This window comes from Lathyrus oleraceus, chromosome 2 (assembly GCF_024323335.1).
Source record: "Lathyrus oleraceus cultivar Zhongwan6 chromosome 2, CAAS_Psat_ZW6_1.0, whole genome shotgun sequence".
In the NCBI taxonomy this organism is placed as follows: domain Eukaryota; kingdom Viridiplantae; phylum Streptophyta; class Magnoliopsida; order Fabales; family Fabaceae; genus Lathyrus; species Lathyrus oleraceus.
Genome location: NC_066580.1, coordinates 241,728,366 through 241,741,024, shown reverse-complemented (window position 1 = coordinate 241,741,024; position 12,659 = coordinate 241,728,366). Strand labels below are relative to the sequence as shown.

Here is a 12,659-nt window from a genome sequence, read left to right as displayed (position 1 = left end):
GGTCACCTACTCCGTTGGTGTCGATAAACGTCGAGCTTCTCCTTCTCCGTTGGTGTCGATAAACGTCGAGCTTCTCCTTCTCCGTTGGTGTCGATAAACGTCGAGCTTCTCCTTCTCCGTTGGTGTCGATAAACGTTGAGCTTCTCCCGTTCGTCCCTTGACGTCTGGTCGAGTCTTACCATTCATCCGTTGATGTCTGGTCACCTCTCCGTTGGTTTTGGTAAACGTCGAGTTTTTCCTGGTCGTCCCCAGTAGAGTACCTCTCCGTTGGTTTTGGTAAAGGTCGAGTTTTTCCTGGTCGTCCCCAGTAGAGTACCTCTCCGTTGGTTTTGGTAAATGTTGAGTTTTTCCCACTACGTCCGTTGACGTATGGTTGTATCTCTTTTCCAGTCATTCATTAATGATTGGTTACCTCTCCGTTGGTTTCGATAAACGTTGAGTTTTTCCTAGTCGTCCATTGACGTCTAGTTGTGATTTCTTTCCGCATTCACCGTCTTGTGATGTCTGGATGTGGCTGTACCTCTGTAAGAGAGACCAGAAATCCCAGTAATAAATATCAGATCCCAGTGGACGTTTCCGTTGGTTGATCCCTGCAGTGTGAAAATTTCTACGGTTCTTGGTATTCAATCCCTGTTTACCCTGAAAGTCTGACAGCCGTTGCTCTCGTCCATTCGGGTTCCTAGTTGATTGAATAGGGGCAGCTGTAGCACCTCAAATTTGCACCTCCCATTTTGTACATTCATTTTCATGATTAAGTCATTAACATTACATTGTCCACTGCATATCATTGCATTGTCCATTGCCCAAGTGCAAGTCATTAGTTAAGACTGGTCAGGAGATCCAGTTGTGCAAGCAAGCAAGTGCATTTCCTATTGAAGCAAAGCCCTAGGGTTGGTTCATTGTGTTCATGTGACATAGGGATCATTGTGAAGAGGTTTGGCCAAAGGTTGGATGCTCAAAGCTCTTCAGTCATTGCACAATTCATCTGAAACCCTAGAAAGTCAACCAAAGTCAACTGTGCATTAAATCATGGATTTGAAGGTGGGAGATGGCTAGAGAGGCCTCATTCATGTCCATACAAGTCTCATTTGACATTTCAAACATCAACAATGAAGAATTTGAGGTCAGGATAAAAGTTTCCAAAAATAGTAAGTGACCTGTAATTTAAAACTGCCAAAAATGGAAAGGTCTTCTCCTCAAGATTACATCATCAAGAATGCTTCAAATGAAATTTTGTCCAACATGAAAGTTGAATATCTTGCTCTCACCTTTCCAAAAAGTCCAAGAACATGAATTTCTCATGTGTGGTTGGCAAAATATGGATCAATCATTGTCAAGCAAATTTGAACTTCACAAGTGCATAACTTTTGAACCAAAAGGCCAAATGGAGTGGGATTTTTTGCAACATTCTTGTTTTTATATGAGCTATCCAAAGCATGCATCAAAAGCCATGCATCTCCATTACAAAATTTTGGCATTCTCATTTGAATTTCATTTGAATTTTGGAAGGAAAGGTCTAATTCAAAAACTATGCATTGTCCACACATTCCATCATGTGCATTTGGCTCCAAATGGATTTTGCAAGTGAATTAACACTGAATTCGTGCACTGTAGCATTCATTTACATGCATATAGGGTGAATTGACAAAATTGGCATAACACTTGCATTTCACTAATACACTTGCATTTGGCTAATTGTGATTAGGAGAATCATTAACAACACATATATATAGCTTAATCATAACAGAAAACCTGGTTAACACATCATTTTTCAGATCTAGATAAAATTGCATAATCTTCATTTTTTGCTCTCTCACTTTTTCTGCAAATTTCTTCGAATCCATTGCTATTTCCTCGACTGAATCATCATCCACAATCATAATGGAGCTGGATTGAAGTAAGTATTCAAGGATTTTCGAGCTGGTTTAGAACTATTGAAGTTGTGCATCACCAATGGCAGTTGGGTTTTCTGCAAGAATCGTGCAAGATTGAGCTCTCAGCATTCATCCATTCCATCATATAGGAGTTGAGGATCAACTGTTTCTGCATTTCAGAGCTTGAATCCACTTGTTTTACTTCTGCACTTCCAACAAGGTGAGATCTCGAATGTCACGATTCATGCAATTATCATGTGTTTATGGTAGATCCTTCCATGCTGATTATGTTGCACTTTAGATCTTTAAATTTCATCAAGAAACGAGCAAGATATGTTGAATATAAGATTGATGTATGAAACTTATTCTGCTCGATCCATGCATGTTAGTGAGATTGAAGTTAAATTGATCTTAGATTTGAGTTGTGCTTGGAAGGATGAACATGATGATGTATTCATTTTTGATTTCTGGATGAATGTGTTCTTGAGCCTATGAATGTTGATGAACACGTATGAAGCTTAGGGTTTCTTTTCCAGATCCATGTTTGATCTTCCTTAGCGCGTATTTGCATGCAATTTTCTGTTTATGCTCATGTATTGGCTGCATGTATCCAGATTGTCATTTTAATTGGTCCAGCGCGCTTGCCATGTCCACGTAGGTTTTAATGAAACGTTGTGTTTCATTGTTTAGGCGCCACATTCAAAAGTGTACATACTTCGATTCCAGCTGAGGGACTTTTCACATGAGCCTTTGCATTTTTAGTTCATTTACCATTCATGTTCATATGCCTTGTTCACATGTTTTTTTATTTTTTTTCATTCATTTGAAAAATTCATAACTTCATGAATAATTGTCCAATTAACATGAGATTTTTTGCATAGTATTCCTTATCATGTCTAATATTTTTTGATGATTTTTCTAGAAATTGTGCACGCATGGATTTTAAATTTTCTTAGGGAATGTGTATACATGTGCTATCTTGTACCTTGGTTACCATTTTGATTGTGAAATGATGAGTTTTGTTCCAATGATTTTGAAACTTTGCATGCTTAAACTAGACACCTTTAGGGATTTTTTGGTATAGAATTTGAATTTTTCTCATTTCTGATTGTGGAGATATGCTTTGGTTAATGTAGGTGTGACAATGTGTGTCACACCTTGGCTTGCTTTATTTGCTGATTTTATTTGCCATGCCAATTCAATGCCAATTAGTCAAATTTTTTGCATGTTGATTCTTCTGGATTTTAAGTTTGATCATGAATTTTTGTAGAATGTTTGAGTGCATTTCCAATTTGTTTGAGATTTTCTTTGCTGGTTGGTCATGTTTGGACTTTTGGATAGTCATGAACTTAGATGATTTGTGAAATGCTTGATGTTTATCATATGAACCTGAAATTTTGCACATGTATTCTAGACACTTTTAAGTTTGCCATGGATTTGGTTTGAAACATTTATCATGTATGGATTCTGTTTTAGGCTTGTGTGAACTTGATGCATCAATTTGTACCTTGTTTGAGCTTGTTTGTGCATACCTTGCCTTGATGAATTTAATTGACTTGCCTATGCTTGTCCAAATGCTTTGAATTTTGGTGTGTAGATCATGTTGTGAATGCTGTTTAGCCATGATTTTTCTTGGGATTTATTGAGTCATTCTTGAGTTGATGTGGATTGGTTCATTCTGTTTGCTTCTATGAGATTTCAAATTGCATGCCTTGCCATGTTTGCTTTATGAAATGAAATTGGTGTATGATATGAATGTAAGACTTTTTGGATGATGTTCCTAATTGATTTAGCTTGCTTCTTGTCAATTTTCATGTTCTGTTTTGAATTATTTCTCCCTCTTTGACCCTAGGCCTTGTCCTAGTGGTTAGTGCTTATGTTTGAGTTGTGTTTTCAGGATAAGAAGCATACGGCCTTGAGGAGTTTGATTCATTGGCTTGAGTTGCCTATTTGGTTGATGTTGATTAACATTGAATTGTTTTGTAGGTGATGTAGCTCATTTGAGTTGAGCTTGTGCCTTGCACCTTTGTGCGTTGATGCTTGTCTGTCTGTTTATGTACAGTTGACTGTTGACTTGTAGTTGTTTGTTTCCTTTTTTGAGTTGTCTATTGATTGTGTTGGATTGTTTTCAGGTACATTAGTTGCTATAGTTCATTGTGAACTTGCTTTTGCTTTGCTTGATAGCTTAAGCATTGAGGTATAATTTCTTTAACTTCATGTAGTCTGGAAGACCTGGCCTGTTACTTGGCCAGGCACCTGTCTGAAGTCTTCCTTAAGAGGCAATGCTTGTGTGTGTTTATTTTTGTGCCAAGCAGGAAAAGACCTTTGATAAGGCAATTGGCAGATAAAAGAGATGTGCAATCCATCTCCTGCTATTCAGTGTGTCATCCCTTTGCTCACATTACATGTTGATGCATTGTGGATACTAACCCAAGATCCTTGTTGAGTCAGTCATATGTGTAGAAGGGTTCCAACTTTCTGAACCCACACATTCACTTGTCTGAAGCTCTCCCAGGCCAGGGATAAGAGCTGTGAGGCACACTCCTCACTTCCTATTTCATCTGCTTCACCCTAACTCTCAATGTTAGGGTTAAGAGCTAACATCACCCGATTCCAGTTGGCTTGTGTTTCACAGCCTAACCCTTGTGTGAGCCCACTTTGTGTGTATATAGTGTGTGCTATTTGTGATTGTTTGCTTTGCCTGTGCTGTTTAGGATAGCTTGCTCCCTGTGCAAGTTAGATAGCAACCTTAACTTAGGGATGATATGCATGATAACATCTAGGCTCGAGTCGTAGTCTCCCTAGTTGTGTCTCCCTTTGTATCTGGTTAGGCTAGTCCTTTGTCCCTACGTAGGGGAACTACATCGCCCTGATCCTCATACCAGATGAGGTACGTAGGCAGGAGATAAGCTGATCTCTCCGGGCGCCCTTTTTGTTTTGTCTTTGTGTGTGTTAGGAGATGGATGTAAGACCAGCGATTGGCATTCCGTATCCTCTTGTTTTGTGCCTGGAGTCCGATGTAAGTCCAGCAATTGGCGTTTGGTTTCCAATGTGGGTGTGTTTGGTTCGGAGTCTGATGTAAGTCCAGCGATTGGCATTCGGTTTCCATGTTTTCCTGTTTTTGTGTGGAGTTTGACGTAAGTCCAGCGATTGGCAGTCGATTTCCTGTGTTGTTTTGTTTGGCGTGCCAGTGTTTGATGTGTGTCTGAGCAGCGTTTTAGCAACCTTTATCCTTCCTATTGTGCGTGGATCCCGTCGAGTACGACAGATGCGTAGGGGTGCTAATACCTTCCCTTCGCATAACCGACTCCCGATCCCATTCTCTTTGGTCGCGAGACCATGTCTTTTCCAGGTTTACTTCGAGCGTTTCCTTTCCCTCTTTTGGGATAAATAACGTACGGTGGCGGCTCTGTTGTTTTGTTTTCCCGCCGGTTTTTCGCGTAATGCGACAATAACATGACATTCATATTATTTTATTTCCAAGGAATCTGAGTGTCATAAGTTGCAGGAATTCAAGAAGCATGGAATCAAGCAAAAGAAACATTTACTCTTTCAAGTTTAAAGACCTCGATCTAAGGAGCTTACGTAACTTGGTTTCTCAGATGCACCCGGTGTACAAAATCAACTTTGGGAAAAATTATGGCAATCTGCTCAGCATCCTCAACCAACAAGTGGACCATACAGCTTTAGTCACTCTGGCTCAATTCTATGACCTACCTTTAAGATGTTTCACATTCCAAGACTTCCAGCTAGCATCAGCGTTGGAAGAATTCGAGCGTCTTTTTAGGATTCCTATGAAGAACAAGCCACTATTTGAAGGGATAGAAGAATCTTTGCCCCTTGAGATCATTGCTAGCACGCTTCACATGGACGAAGGGGAAGTAGAGGCTAACCTAGAGACCAAAGGGAATACCAAAGGATTTTCGCTAAGCTTTCTTTTGGAAAGAGCTCATACCCTTTTAAAAGCAGAAAGTTGGGACGCTTGTTACTCCGCTATTACGTTGGCTATCTATGGCATCACCCTGTTCCCAAATATGGATGTTTTCATAGACATGGCTGCTATTTGCGTCTTACTCACAGGAAACCCAGTACCCACTCTGTTAGAATATTTTTACTATTACACGAGCCATAGGTACACCAAGAAGAAAGGAATGATTGCTTGTTGCGCTCCTTTACTATATCAGTGGTTTCTTGAGCATCTTCCGAAGACAGGTGTTTGGGTAGAACAAACAGATGTTAGTTGGTCTCAGAGATTGGGATCACTACAATTCTAAGATCTTTCTTGGTATTCCAAAGAATACATCAACATGGACATCATATTCAGCTTGTGGAGATTTCCCTAATCTACCACTAATTGGAACTCAAGGATGTGTGAATTCTAACTCGGTTCTATCACTAAGACATCTAGGCTTCCCAATGAAATGCCCTCAAGAGGCATGGTCTTTGGATGCTTTCTTGTTGCTTGACTTTGGGGTTGAGAATCCTAACTTGTTCCAACGAATCAAAGAGGCTTGGAAGAATGTCAATCAAAAAGGGAGAGCTAATTTGGGGAGAGCAAATGAGATTACAAAAGAAACATATTTTCATTGGGTAAAGGAAAGGTTGGAGATGATCAAAATGTCCTTCGTCATTCGGACACCTGTACCTCTTCCTGAACCTAAGCTCACCCATGTTCCTATTGAAGAAGTGGAGGAACTCAAGAGCACCATGGCAAAGTTAGAAAAAGAGAATGAAGAGTTGAAGATAAAACTCCAACAAATCATCAATGAGAAAAACAACATGAAGTGGGAGCTTGAGAGAAAGGATGTACAACTTCAAGCACATGTGGAAAATTTCAACAAAGAGGAGCATAAGAGGAAAAAGATCAAAGTGGGATTAGAAAAAGCTGACCATTGTCTAAATACTCTTAAGGGTCAATTACGACGAGCCCAGAAAGAATGTCAAGACAATGAGCATTGGTGGCATCTAGCCACGAAGGAAAACAAGACGATAAGAGATACACTTGGGGCTCAGATAAAAGAACTCACCATTTCTGTTTGTCATGCAAAGGCTGAAGCGGATCAAGAACGCCGACTCAAGAATATAGCCACCGAAGCTTTTAGGTTTTCACCCATGATATGGGAGGAGAAGTGTCGAGAAGTAAGACACGCAAAAGAGTCTGCCAGCTATTGGAAGAACCAGCTAGAGTCATTTCACCAAGAAAAACTCCATATGGTTGAAAGAGCGAGAGTATGTGATTGAAGATTATGAGTCCTTTAAGAAGACCATAGACTTCTTGCAAGGAGATAGGGATAAGTTTCGTACTAAGCTCGATGGGCTAGTAGGGTTCTGTAATTGGGCGGATAAAGAATTACCGTGGAAGTTAAGAGATGCAGTTGTAGAGTTGAAGGAAGATATCACTCCTCCAGCCATAATCAGTTTCATTTCGCTCTGTAGAGGGTTGCTGAAGAGATTCAAGGAAGAACTAGAAGAGCCCCAAGCCAGAAAGCCTGCAGTTTAATTTTCCTATGTCTTATATTTTGGTCCTTTGACAATGTATTTTGAACTAGGGCCTTTTTGACCCCTACGTTATGTACTTGAATGAATGATGTTTAAAATTACTCCATTATTGCTATTCTAAGTATTTCTTGTTTCTTCGAATTTCTAATAACTAATGGAACTCGAACGATTCCCTGAAAATAAAATATGCATAACATTCGCATCTTCATTATGCATCACGCTTCATAAAAATTCAAAAAACTTACCCAACCTTTTTCCCCTTTATCCAACAACACTGAGTAATCAACACCGATACGAGACGCGAAGCAACTACAAGATGACGTTAGAGCAAGTTGAGGCTAACCAAGTTAACATGAGGACAAACATCAATACGATCCAAGAGAAAACGGATCAACTGTTGGAGACAATGCTTGCAATTGCCCAAAGAGAGAGGGTTGTGGATGAAGAAGCTAGGGAGAAAAGGAATGATAGCACACCAGGTTTGGACCCCCAAGACGAGAGCTTCATCCCCGCCAAGAAGAGGTTGTTCCATATACCGGTAGGAGGCAAAGGAGATGGGGATCATGCAGAGCCTTCTGATGCGTCTACTCATCATGGATCCGAAATTGGAGATGACCCGTACGATGCTTTCTATGCGCCTGATCAACCGAAGCCTAAGATACTTCCAGATCCTACTACAGATAGGCTTCGTACCCTGAAAAAGAAGATCAAAGTTATAAAAGGAAATAATATCTTCGGCGCCTCTGCCATGAACATGCGTTTGGTATAAAATTTGGTCATCCCGACTAAATTTAAAACTTCTGATTTCAAGAAATACAGAGGACAATCTTGCCCAAGAAGTCACCAGGTAATGTACTTCAGAAAAATGGCTGCTCATACCAAAAACGACAAACTACTTATACACTGTTTTCAAGACAGTCTAAGTGGAGCGTCCCTAAGATGGTACATGAGCTTAGAGCAGGGGCGAATTCAAAGCTGGGAGGATTTGGCTGACGCATTTCTCCGTCAATACAAATATAACTTAGATATGGCACCCGACCGAATGCAGTTACAAGGGATGACCATGAAACAAAATGAGTCATTTAAAGAATACGCCCAGCGATGGAGAGAGTTCGTTGTTCAGGTAGAGCCACCATTGTCTGAAAAGGAAATGACCGGAATATTTGTGGACAACTTGAAGGACCCATTCTTTGATAGATTTGTGAGTAGCGTAACGTCCGACTTTTGTATCTAGTCACAATCGGAGATCGCATAGAGAAAGGGTTGAAGGATGGAAAGAAACCAGGAGCTGTGGTAGCCCCTAGCGCACTGAAAAAGTATTCTGGAGGCTTCCAGAAGAAAAGAGAACGTGAAATAAACGCTATATCCAGAGGCTATAAGGGGAAGCAACAAGCTTCATATGGCCAAGTTTCCGCCGTGGTACCCATACCTTATCAACAATCAATGCAGCAACAACAAGTGTATCAACCACAACATCAACAACATTGTCAACAGCAAAACACCGCGCCACCCAGACAATTCAAGCCAAGGCCTCCAAGAAGGCAACTCGATCCTTTACCAGTATCTTATAGCCAAATATTCTCATATTTGCAAAAGGAGGGCCTTCTGACATTGAGGGAGCTAAAACCGGTTGTTTTTCTATATCCACCCGGATATGATGCTAACGCCCATTGTGAGTTTCACATGGGAGCGCCCGGTCATACCATGGAGAATTGTTTTGTATTTCAAAATCGGGTACAAGACTTGATTGATGCAAAGGCTATCTCCTTCACTCCGAGACGCCCGAACGTGAACACCAATCACATGCCAACATATAAGGATGCTTCCGTCAGTGCCATTGAGGAGAGTGACTAAGGTAAATTGAGCCGTAAGGATGAAGAGATTCAAACCCCTATCGCCAGGATAGAAGCACAATTGCTGAAAAGTGGTCTAATCCCGGAGGAGCTAGTTGCTGAAGAGAACAATAAAAAGTTGAGGAATTTTATATAACAAATGCTGGATCAAGGCGAGTTACAGATAAATCGCCGTGTCAAGAGCAAGCGCCAGGAAGAGATAGTTGTGGTGGACATCCCTTATGATGAGGTTAATGGTGAAATACCTATAAGCCCATTGGTGATAGAGTTTCCAGCACCGTTCGCGTATGAAGATGAGAAGGCGGTCCCATGGATATATCAGCCCAGAGCTTTTAAGCAAGGGCAGGAAGACCAACCTTTGATGATCAACGAACCAAACATCACCTCGATTATGGGGCCGGCAGGAATGACACGTAGTGGCCGAATGTTCGCGCCAAGAACTGCTGATCCTTCTAGAAAGGCTAAAGGGAAGGAAGTTGCTGGCCAGATCCCCGTCCCTAATAAAGAGATGCAAGGCATGCACCTGTCTCCTAAAGTTGCAGTCACTCGTGAAGAGGCCGAGGAATTTCTGAGGATAATCAAGAAAAGTGATTATAAAGTGGTGGACCAACTGAATCAAACACCATCAAAAATCTCCATGTTATATTTATTGCTTAACTCAGAAGCACACAGGAACTCGTTGTTGAAAGTATTGAGCGCCGCACATATCACGAAAGACATAACGATAGAACAGTTTGACGATGTGATAGCTTGTGTTACCACTGGAAATTTTTTGGGTTTTAACGATGATGAACTACCGATCGAGGGAAAGAACCATAACAAGGCCCTACATATCTCTTTGAAATGCATAGACACTATACTATCAAGGGTATTAGTAGACACAGGTTCCTCACTGGACGTCATGCCAAAGACAACTTTGATAAAGATGCCAATGGAAGGGATAAGTATGAAGCCCAGCACCCTAATCGTAAAGGCATTTGATGGCTCAAGGCGAGAAGTGATAGGAAAGGTTGACTTACCAACCAAGATAGGTCCAACTATTTTCAATATCATGTTCCAGGTCATGGAAATACATCCCGGTTATAGTTGCCTACTTGGGAGATCATGGATTCACTCCGCAGACGCCATCACCTCCACTTTACATCAAAAGCTAAAATTTATTACGAATCACAAGATGATTGTGATCATATGGGAGGAGGATATCTTGGTTAGCCACTTGACATCTTTCTGGTATATCGAGGTGGATGGCGAGATAACTGAGACACCATTCCAATCCTTGGAAGTGGTAAATATGATAGCCATCCAACAAACATTGGACACCTCGAAATCAGGACCGTCCATGGCCTCGTGGCAAGGAGCTAAGGCTGTTATGGAAAGTGAAAATGCTCAAGACTGGGGAAAAGTGGTGGAAGTGAAAGAGAAACGAGACAAGTTTGGCCTGGGGTATGACCCGTCATCAAATAAAGTCGGTAACCAACATGACAAAGAGCATATTCCTTCTATAGAGGAAACGTTCACCAGCGCTGGCCACATTTTTGGAAAACAGGTGGCGATGATTACTGATGAAGATCGTGAAGATGGGGTGTCTAGCTGGATGCGACAAGCCGCACCTAATGAAGAGCTGACAAACTGGAAGACTGTGGAAGTCCCCCAAATTTTTCAAAAGTAATTTTATTATTTTAGACAAAACCCTGTGCTCTGCGCAAGGCACAGTGGCGTGTTGTAGGGCCTCCTTTATCTTTTTCAAGAGGTTTTATATCATTAATGAAATGGAAATTTGCATCCAAATTTTTGTTCCTTTCCTTTCGTTTTTTATTATTACAAAGAATGACATCAATTTTTATGCACGCACTTTCTAAATAAATTGCATAAACCATAACATGCAGAAACACCACTGAGACCATTGATAACGACACTTCTAGGGTCCCATATGATTTTGATTCTCCAATCTACCAAGTTGAAGACGAAGTGGGAGAAGATTGTGAACTCCCTGAAAAGTTGGCCAGATTACTCAGACAAGACGAGAAGGTCATTCAACCACCAGGAGGACGTTGAAGTTATCAATCTGGGAACAAAAGAAGACAAGAGAGAAGTAAGGGTAGGCGCCGCACTTCAAGATGCAGTGAAGACAAGATTGATAGAGCTCCTCCACGAATATGAAGACGTGTTTGCATGGTCATACCAAGACATGCCTGGATTAGATACTGATATCGTGACCCACAACCTTCCCCTTAAAGAAGAATGCTCTGCTGTCAAACAAAAGCTAAGAAGAACTCGACCAGATATAGCTCTCAAGATCAGAGAAGAGGTGAGAAAGGAGTTTAACACCGGTTTCCTGGAAGTTGCTAAGTACCCACAATGGGTTACCAACATTGTACCGGTACCAAAGAAAGATGGGAAGGTCCGTATGTGATTAGACTACAGAGACTTAAAAAGAGCCAGTCCCAAAGAGGATTTCCCATTACCTCACATTGATGTATTGGTGGATAACACAACTCAGTTCTCCTTATTTTCCTTTATGGATGGTTTCTCTGGATACAACCAAATTAAAATGGATCCCGAAGACATGGAGAAGACCATGTTCATTATCCCTTAGGGAACCTTTTGTTACAAAGTAATGCCGTTTGGATTAAAGAACGCTGGGGAAACATATCAACGTTCTATGGTGACTCTCTTTCATGACATGATTCATGAAGAGATTGAGGTGTATGTTGACGACATGATTTCCAAATCCCAGACAGAAGAAGAACATATCACTAACCTGGGGAAACTATTTTCTCATTTGAGGAAGTTTAGATTGAGACTTAATCCTAACAAATGCATATTTGGGGTTCGATCTGGGAAGCTTCTAGGCTTTATCGTAAGCCAAAAGGGAATTGAAGTAGATCCCGACAAGGTTCGAGCCATTCAGAACATGCCTGCACCAAGGACTGAGAAGGAGGTTCGTGGTTTCTTGGGGAGACTAAATTACATCGCCAGGTTTATCTCTCACCTTACTACCATATGTAAACCAATATTCAAGCTTCTAAGGAAGAATCAAGGCATGGAGTGGAATGATGACTGCCAATAACCTTAGATAAAATCAAATAATACTTGCAAGAGCCACCGATTCTGATGCCCCCTGGAAAAGCAAGATCTCTCATCATGTTTCTAAAATGGATCCCATCAAATACATATTCGAGAAACCAGCTCTCACTGGTAGAATTTCCCGATGGCAGATGTTGTTATCAGAATACAATATTCAATATGTTGCACAGAAGGCAATCAAAGGAAGCGTATTAGCAGACCATCTTGCTCACCAACCGCTGGAGGATTACTAACCTTTGAAGTTTGACTTCCCAGGTGAGAAAATCATGGTTGTTAAGGATGCTGAAGACTCCGAACTAGAGGAAAGTCTTGAGCCAAAAGCAGGCTGGACGCTCATGTTTGACGG

The 12,659-nt window shown here is 41.0% G+C and overlaps 2 protein-coding genes across 2 annotated transcripts; both read left to right on the top strand.

Moving 5' to 3' along the window:
* Positions 1-5,395: 5,395 nt before the first annotated feature.
* LOC127122741 (uncharacterized) lies at positions 5,396-6,148 on the top strand. Its single transcript, XM_051053031.1, has one exon. It carries the CDS (start codon positions 5,396-5,398, stop codon positions 6,146-6,148), a length of 753 nt encoding a protein of 250 aa, XP_050908988.1.
* Positions 6,149-9,365: 3,217 nt separating this feature from the next.
* LOC127122740 (uncharacterized) lies at positions 9,366-10,895 on the top strand. Its single transcript, XM_051053030.1, has one exon. The coding sequence runs from the start codon at positions 9,366-9,368 to the stop codon at positions 10,893-10,895; it is 1,530 nt and encodes a 509-aa protein (XP_050908987.1).
* The last annotated feature ends 1,764 nt before the right edge of the window (positions 10,896-12,659 follow it).

Bases quoted from the DNA above. Each gene is read 5' to 3' on its own strand.
- LOC127122741 (XM_051053031.1), top strand. From the start codon at position 5,396: ATGGAATCAAGCAAAAGAAACATTTACTCTTTCAAGTTTAAAGACCTC.
- LOC127122740 (XM_051053030.1), top strand. From the start codon at position 9,366: ATGCTGGATCAAGGCGAGTTACAGATAAATCGCCGTGTCAAGAGCAAG.